Source organism: Lissotriton helveticus, chromosome 7 (genome assembly GCF_964261635.1).
Source record: "Lissotriton helveticus chromosome 7, aLisHel1.1, whole genome shotgun sequence".
Lineage (NCBI taxonomy): Eukaryota > Metazoa > Chordata > Amphibia > Caudata > Salamandridae > Lissotriton > Lissotriton helveticus.
In genome coordinates, this window is record NC_136068.1 from 1,298,809,675 (window position 1) to 1,298,828,170 (window position 18,496).

An 18,496-nucleotide genomic window follows, 5' to 3' on the forward strand; every position below is an offset into this window, starting at 1 on the left:
AACACAAATGAGTAACACAATGGGAAAGCTAGTGTGTGACTACATAAACTGTCAACTGCGTTTCGATCCTATACAAAGATAAAGGATCATCATCAGGACTAAAATTCCATTGCCTGAGTTTAAATTATGCAAGCCTGTAGGGAAATAGGAGGGAAGCAAAAAAACAAAAACCAAGAATTGACAATTTAAAATCTGAGACCTGCGAAGTATTTACATTGCTGAATTGAGAACCATAATTATTGTGAATACCTTTCACACGTGATTGGATACGTGTGAAGTGACGGGCACTCAGAATAGAATTGTATGACTGTGACATATTCGTGAATTGTGCCACAGTGCATGACCTGATTTCCCGGAATATTTACATAACTGAATTGGGGACCATACTTATTGTGAATACCTTTCACACGTGAGTTGATACGTGTGAAGTGACGGGCACTCAGAACAGAATTGTGTGACTGTGACATACTCGTGAATTGTGCCACAGTGCATGACCTGATATCCTGGAGTGAGGGGTAATTTCAAAAGGGGGTCAGGGTTCCACGGGGTAGTGAGGCTGGACAGAGTGTCCATCTTACCTAGAAACAGCTGGGGGGAGGAGGACGGATCAAGGTGAGGAGCCGTCCAGAGTGGGGACCAAGCTCCAGAGTAATGCTGTGGGAAGGGGATGCAATTAGCGGATGGAGAAGGAAAATATAACGGTACCTGCTAATGAACAAGAGGAGGACTAACATACCTGGATGAAACTTGGTTATAGTGCCCCAACCTGTGGTACTCCCGCCGTGTGATAGCCGCTGAGTCTGGGAACGAAGGGAGGTGGAATTTAGGATGGGAAGGATGGGATTGCCAGATAAGGATTAGGTATTAAGAGCCTGATATTCCTGGGTTCCGAAAAAGCTCTAACCTCAAGGACCACCTAATGAGAGCAGCGCTCCCTAGTCCCCCACAGCGTCAGACATTAGACGCTCATTGGAACCAAACTCCCCTTATAGGACATGCAAAATGTGGTTCTTGTAATGTTTGTGACTACACCATGGAAGGATTAAACCTTCAAGTTCAACAATGTACAGATTAATTGTCAATCATTTTCAAACTGCAATACCAGTGATGTTATTTATTTAATTCAATGCCCATGTCTCAAAGTATACATTGGCCTGACCAAACAAAAAATTAAACCAGAATTGGATAGCATCGGAGTAGGGTCCGCTGCAAGACCCCCAACGCCCCATTGGTGGATCATTTTATGCAGGAATGCCACACTGAAAATGACATTAAATGGACTGTTTTGAAAGCTTTGAAATTGCCACCACGTGGAGGTGAAATGGCTCTCCTTCTGAACAAGGAAGAACTTAAAATGATCATCTTAATGGACAGCATAAGAAGTGGCTGGACACTCCTCTCTTTATAGTACACATTGTTGTCTATGATTCATTAAATGTTTGCATTTATTAAGTTAAGTTAAGGACCTTTGTTGTCTGATATATAAGTTTAAATCATATATTTTTGTCACTCTCTTTACCACCTTAGAGGATGAAAATCTATAGATTTGGGGGCAGGTTTGTGACGACTGGCACATCTCTGCAAATCAGCAGAGATACGCCAATAAGATGCGTCATGCAAGTTTACCCTTGCGCCACCACAGATGCGACACATTTACATCATGGCGCAAGGATAAACAGAGGCGTGACGCATCTCCCGTCAGAAGGGTGGCGCATTGCTGGAGTCGGGTCGCAAACACGACGCAACTCCAGCAATGCATGTGGCCTGCCCATACACAACGTGGTGCGTCAAGCCTTACGCTTGCTTCAAGCCTTGTAGATTTCACTCAGGCACTTTTCCGAGGCGCTCCTGCGCCGGAACGCCCACCCTGCGCCGCAACGACCACATGAAACCTGACGCAGATTTCATGTGGTGCAGGGCTTTACAACGTGACGCATCTCCCTCGATGCGTCACGTTGTAAATCCGTTGTAGCATAGGTCTAGCTTTACGTCGCCGCTGAGTCACAGAAGTGACGCATTGGCGGCGCAAAAAAGGCACACATGACTTATAAATATGCCCCTTGATTTCTTAGGATAAAGGGAGGTGATGTAACAATACTCAGTTGTTTCTTCTAGTTGCAAGGGCAAGTTATGACCCTTTTTTATGTATGATCTAAGCAGATGGATTTCCTTCGGTTTAGGACAGACCCCAAGACGACGGGTTCTTAGGGTAGTGCAGATTCTCTGTGTACGCTTAGTCCTATACGAGGGGGGGTGTAAGAAATCAGTTGACCACTAGTATAATCCAGGAATATGTAAAGATTTCGTATTTGATTTTTAGTCATAAGGTGGTAGAGTTTAGCTACTAGAATTGTTTTTGGGCAGGTGCTTAAATTATGTTTTTGGATTTTTTGTTATGGGAAATTTGTATGTTAATGTTTTTATATTTGGGGTGATCTGAAAGAATATGAGCATCAGTTAGAAGACTGGCATCTTAAATTAATTTCACATTTTTATTCCATGTATCCCAATATAAACATACATTAATGCTCTACATAGAGCTCAGTAAAGATGGAGGGATACCATAAAACAAGAGTGGATGAGTACTGTTTAATGCGCGGTACTTATGAATTCATTCAGCTAATCACAGACAAGGGTCACATTATGCGGCTCGGTGTTTCACTCTGTTTTGTTTCGGTTATTTTAAAGCTGCTGCCTTATGTGAAAAAACGACTTCTGGTTATTGATCTAGAAAAAGGTGAATACACTAGTTTAATTTCCTGAGACCTAGTAGCATCTGCTGCTCTTTTAATGTCGTTGAAGAGTTTAGATCATTTGAAAATGTGTGTTAATGGAAAGGATTTTTCCAGGGAAAATATTTCCAGGTGAAGAAAAAAGACAAAACAATAAAAAAAATTATAATGTTCGACGTACAGAGCATTTGTTGGTTTTGGTGTGAATACAAAGTGGCAGGAGTACCCCTGGAAATATTTAAATTGTGTAGATTTGCATGTGTACTGAGTATTTTTGTGGATTCCCTAATGGTCAAAAATCGATGCAGATTGTAAGAGGAAACTTATGATGTATTGATTTGTAACTTTTGCTAAACAAATACGTTTTCAGTGAATTCTATAAAAACATAAGCGACTTCCTCAACGGAGTCTTGCAGACATACAGAGTGATGCAACAAATGATGATACTAGTCAGAACCTGTGGGAAGCCTTAAGGAGGTGAAGGTAGAGGCCGGTGAATGTAGAAGCCAATACGCTAAATGACAACAAAGCTGCAAGTGATATCTAGCATCAAGTTCTTCTAAAAAAATGACCTTTCAAAAATCGTGGCACGTTTTGTTTATTGTATGCATAGAAAGAGATACACATTCACAGTGCTTTTTACCACTGTGTGAGGAGGGATTCAGCGACGTTAGCACCAAAAGCATTTTTATTATATAAAGAACTTGCCAAGCACAATTGAAGTCAGAGACTTCTGATCCCACCCAAGAGAAATCAATCATTCCATACACTCTCCGGCTACCCTGAAACAACAGTGGTTGGTAACATTAATTACTGGAAATGCTGAATTGAGCCCTAAACCCTGGCACCTACCCGAAATCCAACTAACTGTAATGTGTATAGGCCAAAGACCTCTGTGGGCCACTATCTCTAGCAGGCCCTTATGTGGAGATTAGGCACAGAAGCCGATTAAATGCACTGAGTTACTCAGAACATCCTGTCTTGCACCATTCCTATTTGAAAAGTCTTGTATAGGACAAAAAGTTACACATTTTTGGAAGCGCGCCCTGAAACTGTTCAGCAGACAGAAGAATTGCAAGAATGGGAAATTATTGAATATCTGATGTGGGAGAACCAATGTAACTGGAACATATTCTTTAATTAAACTTCCAAGCAAGGCACAGAGCTGAGAGAACAACCAATTTTCTGTTTGAATATGCCTCTTTGCCACAGGTATGTGCTAGACTGAAGTCTTCAGAAAGACAATTCTCTGAGGTTTTAGCCCACCAAAACTTTACAAAAGTCCTACATTTCTTGCTTGGAGTTAGTTAACAAGGCTTTATGTTATCCTAGACCGGTGATGGGCCCATACAAACTCATGTCCAAAATGTGATTTCTACCTGTAGATGAGACCAGAGGATTTGGGGCGGTAGAGGGGCACCTGGTAGCTGTCAGAAGCTGTAGGTAGGAGCAGAAAGCCGCTCAATGGATCTCTCTGGCAGCGTGCCATGGCTTCCTTGTAACTAATTTTTTCTTTGGTGATAGGGTCAGTGAGATCCTTGTCATAATTTTTATCGTCTTGAAGCTTTTTGGCCATGTCACTATCAATCATGCCCATCTCCAATGCCTCTGGTACTGGGATTCGGCCAGTTTTCCTGGGATCGATCAGCCCGCCTGTTAAGTGTTGGACCTGCATATAGGGGAAGGCATTTTCCTTAGACATCATTCCTTTTTGTACAGCTTCCCCAACTGACAACCTCTTCTTAGTCACTGGGTCCTCTACTCCTGTGAAAGCCTTCTGTGCAGTTAGCAGCTTTTGCATACTGGTATTATCGATCTGTCCCTTGTCAAGGGCCTTGTGAGCAGAGTATCGTTCCTTTGTGCTGATGTCCACAATGCCCCCAGTTGCTGCTTGTGCCTCAAGCAGCTTTTGAGCAGTTATCGGATCCAGCAGGTTCCTGTCTAGTGCGTTCCTAACAGAAAACTTCCTGTCTGTGGTGGTGTCATAAACACCACTGATAGGGAAGTTGTCATCATGGGAAGGCTTGCTAGAACTTTGAGAGAAGAAAGTTCTGGACTGATTTTGATGACTTGTTGGTGATGACAGTGGTGACTTTGACCCAATAATAGACCCAATAGAGACCGGGTGCTTTGATTCTCCTGCCACCAAGAGAGCAAATTCAGATATTGGGATCTTGCCATCTCGGTACATCTGCAATTCCTCATGTGTGATTTTCTTTGCCCTTAAAGCATCTTCAATAGAATACTTTTTGCCACTCTTCTTATCCAGCAGGACTGAGATCTCTCCACTTGACCCCATGGTACTGACTTCTTCCCAGTCACACTCCAGTTCTTGCAACTGAATATATTGGTTTCGGTCTATGATACCTCGACGATATGCTTCAAAAGGTGACATATCTTTTCCTGTATCTGGGTCAAGAATAGAAATTCTAGTGGAAACATTAGTCTCCCTCATGTGTGTGTCTTGATTCAGTTCTTCACGGTTGACTTTTGTTTGGAGATCACGTATATTGCGTTCTTTTTCATAAATCTGATCCTTTTCATTGAGGATATCTGTCTCCAGTGATGAGAGCTCTTGCGAAAGTTGCATCTTCTTCTGCCGGTCATTCTCTGTTCTTTGGGTAAGCAACTGGGATTCTTTGCTCAGAAAGACAGACTTCTGCTGCTTCTGCCTGCCCAGCTCATTGAGCTCATTGTCCAAGGAGGCCCTCTCCTGGAGGGCTTGGTTTCTTGCTTTTTGAAGATCAGCCTCCTCCTTGGACCCTGATCTTTGCATAGCTTGAGCCCTGTCAAGCTTTTCCTTGATACGTCTCAGTTCATCTTCTGCATCTTGTCTTGCATTTCGCTCTCTGTTATACAGTTCTCGAATCTGTGAGCGCTCCTTCTCCAACACTTGGTCCTTCTCCACCCGAATAACTTCCTTATAGACCGTCTTCTCAATCGACTTCTCCCTATACAAGATGTCAATTTTTACCTGCAAATTCTTACACTCCCTTTCCAGGTTCAAGATTTTGCTCTTTTCGGTGTCCAGGTCTTGGCGCAGTGTGTTAGCAGATTTCTCCAGAAAAGGATCTTTTTCGATTTTGACCACTTCTTCCATGACTATTTTCTCTTGTACTGGAGTTGGGCTTTCTTCAATTTCTTTAATCCTCAGAGTTATCTGTCGCAGCTCTTGCTCAGCTGCAAGTTTCTTGCTTCGCTCCTCTTGGAAATTCAACATCTTCTCATTTTCAGCCACCAGAGCTCGAAGTTGATTCACAGTGCGTTCCATTTGGCGTCTTTTGTTAACCTCTTCATCTAAACTTCTGCTTAAACGGCTATGTTCCTCTCTGAGCTTTGGATCCTTTTGTAAGAGAACCACCTCCTGTACTACAACCTTTTCTTCAGGCTTTCTTCTCTCTAACAGCATGTACTTGTTTTGCAAGTCGTAGACTGCATTCTCCAACTCCCTTCTCTGCTGAGACACATTGCGTACCTCGTCGCGGAGATACACAACTTCCTTTTCCAAGGCTGGATCCTTTTCATACTTTATAACCTCCTTGTTAACCATTTTGGTCTCAACTTTGGATCTCTCCCTCTTCCATTCTTCACGCTCTGACCGGAGTGTAACCACTTGGTCTTGGGCCTTCGCGCTTGCAGTGACCAAATCGCTCAATTGCCTTTTCAGTCTTTCAATTTCTTTAAGGATTTCTGGGCTCTTTTCAAGCTTTACAACTTCTTGAACAATCTCTTTGTACTCAACGACTGGCTTCTGTGACCGCAGCACATTCACCTGAGACAGGGATACATCTATCTCTCTTTCATAGTTTGACCTTTTGCTAGAGGTCTCCTGGATCTCCCTTTTCAGTCGCATAATCTCCTGTTCGGTTTCTGGTTCTACATGGAAAACTTCATTTACTATTTCTTTGATCTCCACTTTGGGTTTTTTCTTCTGTATCACTGTGTAACTGCTTTGTATCTCTGTCAGCTCCCTAGTGATGGTCAAGCTTTTGGTCCGTTCTTCCTCAATAAGGCTCTTCAGCCTTGCAGCCTCTTTCAACATCTCTGGATCCTGCTCCACCTTCTTCACTTCTTTCACAATAATCTTTGGCTCAACCGATTCAATCAACTTTTCTAGTTCTGCGATGCGACTTTTTATTTTTGTAATGTTGTCTTCAGCTGCCTTCCTCCTGAATGACTCATCTTCTGTTTGCAGCTGGAGGGTTCGTGCAGCCTTGAGCATTTCTGGATCACGTTCTAGCTTCACCACCTCTTTCACCACTACCTTCTCCTTAATGTTGGGCTGCTTCTGCTCAAGGATATAAAGCTCTCTCTTAAGGCGTTCCAGGTCGGTGGAGAGAGAGGAGTTCTCTTCCTTTAGTAGCTTGATCTCCTTAGTCAGGCTACTGGCTTGACTCGCAAGGTTTGGGTCTTTCTCAATCTGTGTCACTGATTTAATTAGCAGTGGAAGCTCAACCGTCTTTTTCTGGCTCTCAAGCTGAACAATTCTTTTGTTCACAACCTCTATTTCAGACTGTGCATTCTCACGCTGCCTGTACTCAATCTCAATTTGGTTTTTCAGTGATGCTAGGTCACTCTCCCTCTTGGGGTCTCTGTAATACTGCACCACTTCCTTCTCCTCAAGCCTCTCGATAGGGCGCTTGGTTTTCAGCATCAGGAGCATCTTCCGGTTTTCCTCCAGCTCCTTCTGAACACTGGAGACTTTTATCTTCTCCTCCTCCAGCTGTGAGGACAGGAGCTCGGATTCTCTGGAGGACCGCAGAGTGTTTTCAGATCGCAGGCTATGCTGTGTTTCCATAGGGATACCATCGTGCACATCTTTCTGTAAAATAGCAGAAAATAGGGTAGATTAAACCAAGAAGTCTAGCTAGTTAATTCATTTAACGCACGCTTAACAGCAAGACTGTCTGTAAGCACTGTACAACAATACCGGGTGTCTTACCTGGGCTATTAAACAAAAAGGCTTGAGAAGGTTGCGAAACAGGCCAGTAGAAAGACTCTGCCTGATGCCAAGGGGCAAAAAGCACCACACCAGTATAGTCTGAATAAAGAACCATTGGTTCTCCAGTCTCACCTTAGCACACATCTTAAGCCACTCAGAGCCACTACACAAACAATTTCAATATATATTATGATGAAGCATACTAATGCAACTCCTCAATGAAGAATGTTAAATTGGTGGCATTGAAGATTTTAGTAACCTGTTATGGACTTACATTTCCGAAATATCTCACATTGAGAGGCGTAACCAGGCTGCTATGCAAGATGACTGCTTTCATCCTATTCTCCCAGATTCAGCTACGTTAACAGATGAAAAATGGGCATTGTCCTTGGATCCCGAGGGGCATAGAAATATGAGAAACAAATATCCCTTGGACTACTCAAGGAGATTTCAGGCAGCACTGACTACTAGAGCGAAGGGGAATCCTACTGGAGACCTCCTTGGCATTGCCATTCCTTGCATTGGGGGTAGATTTCTGAAACATCTTCGTGATCGTGGACCCAACCTAGAGCTGGATATTGCAGGAGCAGAAAAGAGCGGTATTAACTCCTTTCATATGGCCACAACAGGGTGAGAAGCAGGCTGCAAAAAGCAAATGAGCCCCGTTGGGTGGTGGTTTAAGTTGTAGCAGGAGACACGGCGGGACATTCATTTTTATTTATTTATTTATTAAGCACACATTCCTTGAAGCCTCTTCGTAATAAGAACAAAAGATAGCCTTTTAAAGAAGAAATGTGAAAAACAGGTTTAAGAGTGCATGATAAAAAATAGGAATATAGCAAGGTAGTTTAGATAGAGGTCATTCCATAGCTTGGGTGCCACGGCTCTGAGAACTCTCCCTCAGCTTCTAGCATGGTTGAAGCGTGAATTCTGAAAGGAGCAAATTTCTAATTGGTCCAAACTCACCCTTACAAAATAAAAAAGGTGTTGTTTAAGTCTGTGAGGCAGATAGATGTGCACTGAATTCTTCGTTTCACTGGCAGTCAGTGAAGGTTGTGGCAGGCCTGCGAAGCGTGATCTTATTCTCAAAGCCACTCACGAATCTGACACCCATATTGGAAATGCTGAATCCAGTTCTATGTGGCGCATGTCTTATGGTCTGGTGGGGAATGCACTGAATGCCATTGTGAGCACAGTAAGAAGGGTCATAGTAGTGGAGAAGTAGAAGAAATAATCACGGGACAGCATATTGCTAGATTTGTAACAGTAGGTTAAACTGAAGAGTACAAACAGTTGGAGGCTTCTAGATGTAAAGCTGGAATCTAGCCTATTCCAGAATGAGAAGAGGAATAGATTTGTTTTTACCGAGTAGGCGGGTATGAGGTTTGTCATGACCCTCATTCCCATTCTAATATGCATATAGCAGAGATGTTACAGAAAATAGAGAAAACCCCAATCGGGACTCTTGCAAAACTCAATAAACTCTTTGCAATATTGAAGAAACTAAAGAAGGGTATGACTGCGGCAACAACAGCAGATTAATACTGCTGTAAACAGAGCACTTTAGAGCTGTACAGCAAGGCTAGACAATTGCTTGCAAGCAGTATACCTGATAATTATAGTTCTTCCCAACAGGATATAAGGAATATAGGTCTGAGGTATCGAACGTAAGTATAGGAGGGCAGGATCCATGCAAAATGCACAGACTATCTACGTACTACAAATTAATGTATCTTAAAAGTACCTCATGCATGGATTCCATGATGAACCTGAAAATGTTGCCTGCATTTGGCCTTCCAGGAACTGCATTAGACACGCATGATATAGAAAGAAGGCCACAGGAATACACCAGATTTGAGCAAGAATGTTTCAATCGGGAGTTGTTAACATTCTAGCACACCTGTTCAAGCGCAGAGTGAGCTACAGCACAGAGGACAGACAGGTATCGTGATAATGCTAAACAATGAATTTACCCACAAGCAGCTCCTAAATGAGACCAGGAAAGAAGGTTACTGTTCAGTGACTCCCAAAGTCTGGTTTTTGCTATTGTTTGTGTTGTGACTTGGCAAAGTTCTTAAACTTACCAAGAAAATACCTTTATGCCCAACACACGGACCTGTGGTCACTTAAGACACACATTTTTTCGTGTGTATCCCCTTAGTGCAAACGTATAAACTAAGCCTAAAGAAGTGAAGGAGTGTTGCTGGGAGGGCCTTGTTTCGGTTCAAACTGTGGCTACCCAGGCTACAAGCCTATGCCCTCTCTGGTTTGGTATTTCCAATGATGGTCCACACTAAGCATCCCACTGAATCCTACAATTTCTGCGACTCACACCAACCACCAACCACAGTACTTGGTCCACCTGTGGTGGGTTCATGATCACACTGGAGGTCCTATCGCAGACTATCTTTACACCCACTTCAACCATTCCCCATGGAGTCCATCTGATCACTTCCACAATGTACCTTGTCCAGCACCTTCTGGGCGAACTCCAGCTGGTTCATCTGCTGCTTGCTTTCCACTGTAGCCTCTGTGTAGCGCTTAACCAGGTCCTTTTCCTGCAGATGAACCAAGAGAGAGATGGAGGAGTCGGACATTTGAAGCACAAATAATGTATCTCAAAGCCACATCAATATTCAAGCAAGGTCACGACTTTTCACACATATGTCTGGATGGGATTCATCATCCCGACTCTCAAATATGTACTTCTGTAGTCTGACTGGAATTAGTCTAGTGCAACCTGTGAGTGATTTTACTGCTGTTACCTCTGTTTACCTTCCTCCTCACCCCCTTTGTCTTCCCTCAATGTACGTGGTCTACAATTTCAACCGTGTGCACCTCTCCTGAAATTGTATTTGAAAAAGAAATGTGATCGACTTGACCATTTTTCTTGAAAAGAAACAAGAACCTATTGCAGAATACGACTGTGTGATTCCAAAAACGTAACAAAAATATAGGACCAGAACCGGATGATTGTGTGGTATGCGTACATTAAAGCATAGGTGAGAATTCCCATGTGTCTCTTCTTTCCAGGCATTCTAAGAGTTATGCACCTCTTCACACATCTCTCTCAGGATAACTTGCTATATTTGTTAAAGTCATGCATGCATTCTAATAGCATTTAAAGTTGTAGGTCAATTGCCCATTCAGTCCTCACGAAGGATGCCTGCCCTTATTCCCTAACACAGAGGTTGAGCATCACTCCTGCCCGGCCCTTGCTATTTCTAAACTGTTCTACCTGCACCTGGTGCAGCTGCACTGAAATCCCAATAAAATACGAGCATCTTAAACTACCAGACATTTGCATCGACATAGTTAGAGAGCAAGCGGCTATAAACACCTTTGGTTCACATTTCTGTGTTAAGGCCTTCATTGTTTGATCGTTCTTATGATCATAAAAGGAAATGTAAGGGAAAGAAAAAATACAACAAGCAGGGGCAACGGCAATCGGTCAGGTTTACCTTTCTTTACATACAAGCGTGATCAATTAGCATTGCCGAGGCATGTTTAAAATAGGCTTCAATGCCTGTCAAGATTAATGTTGTTGCATCTTCCACATTTCTGTTGCAGTTTTCTACTGACCACCAGGTGGCACTCAAATGCAGCTAACTAGTGTTTAAACGTGGCCTTGTTCGCGATGCTTCGTTCGGAGCAAGGGCAAGTGACAGATCTATCGATTGTGAAATAACACAAGCTCCTGTAAGCGGGCCAAACACAGAATGGGAGAAAAACAATACATAGGAGCAAGCCAAATGAGATTGACACGAAATCCATTCAATCCTGAGCAGAAATTGGCTCGGCGGAGTATGGAATATAAAGCTGTCTAATGGACACACAGCTGGGGCTGTCTATGGTAAGACTACAACACGGAGGGACATCAAAAGGATATTGGGAGGAAATTAGGCGCGTTGCAACCAATACTGAAAATACTGGTAATAGTGAATCCGGTGCCTCAACTGATACCGGAGTTAGACGTTTAACCAGTTCAACATGCGGCCAATGATTGAGCCTCCAAGTGCACTCTTAAATGACTCAGAACCCTGGCAAGAACTACAGTACCTCCTTAGGTGTTTTTCTCAACTCATCAGGGTTTTCCTTATGCACCTGCTTTTTCACTCGAAGACTTACCTTCAAGAACTGAAGAAAGTTGTTATCTCAGATAATGTTTAACTTCGATCATGGCAGTGTCAAGAAGAGAATTTACGCAAAGTTCAATCCTCCTTCTCTAAGGTTATTTAGATACCAATATCGAGCGACTCACCTAAATACCGTTCACCAGCACCCTTCTAAGAGCTGAACACCCAATCTGTGGTCAGCCGAGAAAACGTCAATTCTAAAGTTAAAAGGCATGTTCATGTGACAGAACCCTTATCTTTCTATGGGGAAAGGCAGCAGAGCCCTCACAGATAACATGCCAACCATGTTCAATGTAAAAACATAGCAAAACAAAGTTGTAGTCCGTGTCACCGGGCTGGTCGACTGTGTGTGTTTGTGATCCAGACAGCATCTTCTGTATGGCTTCATGTCTAGAGATGAAACGCCACCCCAAGCAAAGAGTACTGTGATCCTCGCCACTTGGATATGAAGCAGACAAGCTTCAGTCTTCCACAAGTGCGGTTCATCAGACAGGTGAAGAGGTAAATCTCGTCTTGAAGCAGGAATATTCTCTAAGGGGTGTTCTACACCTGGATTGGTTGGACAAATTCCTACGCCTTTTCATCAAACCCAATGGCCCACATTACTCTACAAAAGGTTAAATGTGCAGCAGTTTGTAGATAATCCATTTAGACTTATTTTACCCTGGATAAATTTGGCCTTAATTCAGGCTCAGACAAAAAATACTAAAACTTTTTGAAGAGCTAGGTCTCTTAAATGAGCAGGAGTGAACAATTCTGCATATTTACCTTCCATAGCCAAACTGGTTTCTGATACACTAACCCATGCTCTCCTAATTGCCAGACTCTTAACGGTACCCATATGCGGAGCCAGAAATGACTGCAGTTGATCTAGTTTGGTCCAGCCGCGGTCAGTAGTGGGAGTACATGCACGGCGGTGACGTGGGGAGGGGAGGGGCCGGCTGGGGGGTAGTAATCTATGGATTACGGAGCTTTACAGGTAAGTAAACATATAAATAAATAAAACAAATTTTGTTGCGTGCACTGCATCCCCAAATGCGATGCAGTGCACGCAACGAAATTCTTTTTATTTATTTATATGTTTACTTACCTGTAAAGCTCCGTGATCCATAGATTACTACCGCCCACCCTGCCCATCCCCCTCCCAACGTCACCGCCCTGCAGGTACTCCCACTACTGACCGCGGCTGGTCTGGACACCTAGGGCCAGATGTAGGTCGCTAAATACCGGTCGGTAACGGCCGATTTCGGACGTTACCGACCGGTATTTGGGATTTGACATGTAGGTGGCCTTTAATGTACAGAATCGGTATATTTACCGATTCGGTAAATTTACCGATTCTGTAAAATACAGAATCAGTAAATTTACCGAATCGGTAAATACAGATGTAGGTGGGACTTCAAACAGTGCCACAGGCCATTACCGATTCGTTATTTACCATGTAATACTATTGCATGGTAAATAACGAATTCCAGTGTACATGCACATCTGTGCATGTACACCTGTGCCATGTGGCACACATACATGACTAAGGGCATGTATGTGTGTCACATGGCACACAAGCTAAAATCAGGGGTGCAACAGGGTGTCAAAGTGACACCCTGTCCCCCTTGCAAATTCGGTATTTTTACCGAATCGGTAATTACCGATTCGGTAATTGTCATTGATTCCTATGGGCCTTGGGGCCCATAGGATTCAATGTCAATTACAGAATCGGTAATTACCGAATCCTACAGATTCGGTAAAAAATATCGAATTTTTAACTACACCTCATTTACCGAATCTAGAATACCGAATTGGTAAAATTCGGTATTCTAGAGTCGGTAAATGAGAATTACCTACATCTAGCCCCTAGTGTAATTGTTGACTATCCTGAAAATTTGCCTTGGGCGCAGTCCTCTTGAATGTATATTACATATCCATGACTAATCGGAGTTTAACTCACAGTATGGGAAACGATGGCTTGTGTCTGTTGAGCTTAACTACAGCTTGCATACCCATTACCCTCTCCTGCTGGTCTCACCTGGGCATCTATGCTCTCCTGCAGTGGGGTGACGCGGGATCTTTTGGGATCTGAAGCACTTAGGCCAGGGTCCAACGTTGAGCGGTATCTGTCTGCCTGGCTTTCATAGTCCTGTGCGGAGAAGCAGAAAACAAATCACAGCATGAGGAAGGCTCTTGACCACATGTGGGAAGAGGATGAAGAACTGAGAGGCAACAGGTAATGGAGGAGGCAGTGGTGAGGTTCGTACATTGAGCGCAGACTGGATGTTCTGCGAGAGTTTGACAACCGTGTTCTTGTCATGCTCCTTCCTCTGGATATCGTCTGCCTGCCGCTGAAGGTAAAAGAAACGAGAGTGGAGGTTAGAAATGGACGGTGACGAATCCTAAGTTAAAAGGCTCCATACAGATCAAGGGCCAGATGTATCAAACAGTTTTACCCACTCAGTGCCTATGGGAAAATGTGTTCATACATCTGGCCCTAAGCTTCTTTAAGCATCAATCCAGTCATCTATTCTATGTAATGCTTTCATCTAGAATGAATAACACAGGCAACAGTTGCTACGGACATTTTAAAAGGTGCAAAATTAAAAATTACATCCAGCGAAAATTGCACAATAAAAAATACAGCATATGACATTATTACTAAAAGCAATAACTAAGAAATCGGACTAGGAAGTGCAGCCTAGAAACAATTAAGGAATGTATTCCATAACTCTCAAAAGGCAAGCATTTAGACATAATTATCAGCAAAGACTAGCAAGCATATATATATAATTTGCATGTAAAAAGTGTTGATCAAAACTGAAATCCCATGGCACTACTCCATGAAACAGCCGCTTTTATCGAGCATTCATTCAGGCACCTCAAAGAATACAAACCTAGGTGGTGTGGGAGTTGAGGACTGTTAAGCCCATCTGTGGTGACCCTACTTACAATTCAGCCCTATCTTTGCTCTTGCACTCTCCTTGCTCCTGTGTGTATATCTCAGGTCTTTCTAAAATGTGTTACTCAATAGACCTGCTGGAAGGTGGTAACAAGTTCCCCGGTAACAATTTACACAACACACTTCAGTAGTAATTAAGTCGAATCACATTATTGTCTATTTGATATTGGGACCTGTTTTTTAATTGTATTCAGGTGTCTGTAAAACTGTTGCATCTAATATGTAAACCCTTTATTAAACAACCACCCCTCCTCTTTCTTACATTCCCTATTTGGAAGAATGATTTCCATAATAACCTTGCAGTCGGTGACATTTTATCCTCAGGACTATTGCCGTGTTTATACCTACAGGCCTTTCTTGTATTTCTAATTTACCACATTCCTGGTAGGTAGCCAGCTCCCACAGTGTGCCTCCATTTTATGATGTGCTGGCTCCTCTTAGAGCTCCTTTTAAGGTCGAGCGAGAAGTTATTGTTTACAATAAGGGGCTTAGAGTCTGCCCATTGCTTACTATTTGTTGGCTTCAGTATCACTCTTCTATGCTGCCTCCTAATTGGCCAATGCAGGCTAAGATCCACTTCCGTTCCTTTCTGTGGAACATGGAACAAGCGAGATTGATTTAACTTAACTTAAGGGCCTGTCCGCTGCTTGTGCTGTGACTGCGGTACTATTTATTCTTTCCGCTTCCACCCATCCCTTAAATGTGCGGCTGCCCCTGTTTGGTGCTACCTTCCACGTCCCTCGCGCCTCTCTAGAGTTTTTAGGTCGAGCCTAGACGAAAGCAAAAGCGAAGCTTTTGCTGTCTAGAGCGAAGCAACTTATGTTATCACTTTTGGGGGAATGTGGACAGCAGACTGACACGCGCTTCTCCTGCCGGAGATTTGACCTCGTGGGCGCGCTTTGGCGCCCTGGCTGCTTGTAACATGCATGGCTTGAATTAGTTGCAGTTTCATTTATGTGGAACGTGCAGTGCCGGGCGCTTGCTACATAGTCAGTTTCGCTTTTAAAGGGGCTGGCGTCAACGCGTCTGGAAGTTAGTGATTCATGTAGAACGTGCAGTGCCGGGCGCGCGCTACATAGTCAGTTTCTTTTTTTTGGGGGGGGTTTAAAGGGGCTGGCGTCAACGTGTCTGGAAGTTAGTGAGAAGCCTTGAATAAAACGGGCTCTTAAACTGCTGCTAAATAGTGTAACGCTGTGATACTTGGCGCCATGCCATATGTATGGTTTTTTGCTTAGTGAGAAGCCTTGAATAAAACGGCCAGTTAAACTGCTACTAAATAGTGTAACGCTGTGATACTTTGCGCCATGCCATACCTATTATTGTTTTTTGCTTAAAAGGGCTGGCGTCGCGGGGCGCGCTCTACATGGTCAGTTTTAATTTTACTTAGAATCAAAGTGGCTGGCGGCAATGCGTCTAGAAGTTAGTAAAAGCCTTAACGAAATGCTAGAGTTTGTAATGCAATTAAAAAGACCGTGCGACGTGTCTCTATATTCAGTCAATCACGTGCAAATTCAAATTAAACTAGGCAAGTGTAGTCCTTTAATGTACGTGCACATTTCAATTACCGTGTTGCTTAATTACGTGCACATTTAAATTACTGCGGCGTGGTGCGTTCTACATTTAGTTAATTTAAAGAAACGAAAGTTCAAGAAGTGGAATTTCAGTGATGGCACGTGTAATAATGCCAAATGCAAAGATACGCCCAAGGCTGCCTACTAGTTAAAAGCAAAGGCGCTATATCTTGACTGTCTCGGGTGTAGTATTGTTGGAAAATAAGTTACGAACAAAGGCTGCTGTTTAATATTTTTGGCTGAGTTCTGCTGCTTGAACATGCATAAGATACACAAAACGCCTAAAGGTTGGGGATGCTAATGAAGACATGCTTTTTTATAACAGGTAGGCCTACCTCACCAACATGTAGCTGGAGGCACCGTACAGCGTACCTCTTTAGTGGTGCGTATTCCTATAGGACGCCCCCCACCCCTAAAAAAAAAAGAAGAAAAAAAAAGCACCCCGATTTCCCGCGCTCTCGTCCGCATACTTGTACTGAACTATCCGGTACAGCTTGCAGACACATCTGACGCTCAGTGCCTGCACGAAGTATGAGCTATAAGAGGTGATCCCTGGCCTCTACTCGTCTATCACATTTAAAATTAGGTACAATTAATTAGAATACGGAGGGGGGGACGCTTTACATTTTTTAAGAAACCACCAAGCATCTCCTATGATAGCCTAATATAATTAAGGGGAGGGGGGAGAGAGAGTTCACAATACATTATTTCAAAACCAGGATGAGGGCGAACATATTGCCACATATCCTGGAAAGTACCAGCCGGCAAAAAGGCAGTTTGCAAGCCTTGCATTCAAGGAGAATCGGAAACACGGAGACGTGCACATTAGCAGAACGACTAACGACTACTAGGAAAAGCACGAAAACCATAATCGGAACAGATATCCAGGGTCGTACATCTCACTGGTCTTTTCTGTCTGCCACCTGACCCCCACGTACCTGGTTTCTCTCAGCACACACGATGAAACTCATATTGACCTCCTCCTGGGGGTGGGGGCTACAGCCGAAGGCTCTGGGTGGCTCCTACAGGTACTGTGGGGTGCTAAAGGTGGAGGCACGAGTAGCGCGCGCTCTAACAGTCACTTCTTGCGAGACGTGGAACTGCTCTGCAAACACTTCCAGTACCACAGCACGCGCGCAATCACGGCTCAGCACCCCAGCCGGCCGGTTTAAAGGCCTGAAGTCACAAGCCTCCCTCCCTTTAGGTCTCCTCCCGCACAAGCCAATCAGTGGCTCACAAGCCAGTCTCTTCGTGGAGACTTCTAGAGAATTGCGTTGGAACAGTCCGCTGGCGGTGCGACCTAGTCTGCCATTTTGAAACTCTAACTCTTGTAGACAGCAGGTAGTGGGAGGGCGCCACTTAAGCCACTAAATGGAAACAAATTATGCTAAGTCTATTATTGCACCATAGACAACAGGCAGATACCTTGTACGGGAATGTGTTTGTTTACAGGTATTTACTTTTAATATGCAAAATGCATTGCATTGACATAGAAGTTGTGTTGTCCCAAGTAAACATTTGTTGTCTTTTTTTTTTTTTAGTAACCCTTTATTTCGGCATACTTACAGTGAACTCTGAAACTGCCCTTCTTCAATATGGCGTCTGCGCTGTCACTGTTGACTCCACCCACCTATCTGCAGTCGGGCGTGTCAGACTAGCCTAAGAAACTGGGTCATTTGGGCGGTAAAAAGCACTGTACCTTCACGTGACGTCCTGACCGACAGGATTTGACTAGCTGGAGCAGTCCGACGAGCCTGAGGCTGCCGCACGTATTTTAAAATGGCGGGAAATGTTTATTTCTAGAAAGCTGTCACGCTTCAACGTGTGAATTACAGAACCACGATTCAAAAAGGGTCAGGGATAGTTTTTGTGTTTTTTATTTCCGGCTAGAGCGGACGTCGAAGCTGGGTTCCAGTCTCGGCAAGGAAGCTCAACATCCTTTGATTCCAGGCAAATCACTTAATCTTAATGACCCCGTGCCCACCACCAGAAACAAGCTTTTGCAATGCAACAGGTCTAGCATTTACGCGAGTTTCAGCTATTGGCATTGTAAATTACAATGCCTTTTATTTATCTTTTGGTTTTTGAAACATAAATAAGACGCATTGTTATTTACAATGCCAATAGCTTAAACTCGCGCAAATGCGAGACCTATTGCATTGCAAATG

At 43.5% G+C, this 18,496-nt stretch overlaps 1 protein-coding gene across 1 annotated transcript in view; it reads right to left on the reverse strand.

Moving 5' to 3' along the window:
- Positions 1-3,314: 3,314 nt before the first annotated feature.
- Positions 3,315-18,496, reverse strand: part of EVPL (envoplakin) — a 239,139-nt gene continuing 223,957 nt past the window's right edge. The window contains exons 20-23 of the mRNA XM_078654564.1: positions 14,063-14,146; positions 13,834-13,944; positions 10,140-10,232; positions 3,315-7,554 (exon numbers count right to left, since the gene is read on the reverse strand). Coding sequence (XP_078510690.1) covers positions 4,108-7,554; positions 10,140-10,232; positions 13,834-13,944; positions 14,063-14,146 — 3,735 coding nt within the window. The 3' untranslated portion in view covers positions 3,315-4,107. The remainder of the gene's footprint in view (positions 7,555-10,139; positions 10,233-13,833; positions 13,945-14,062; positions 14,147-18,496) is intronic.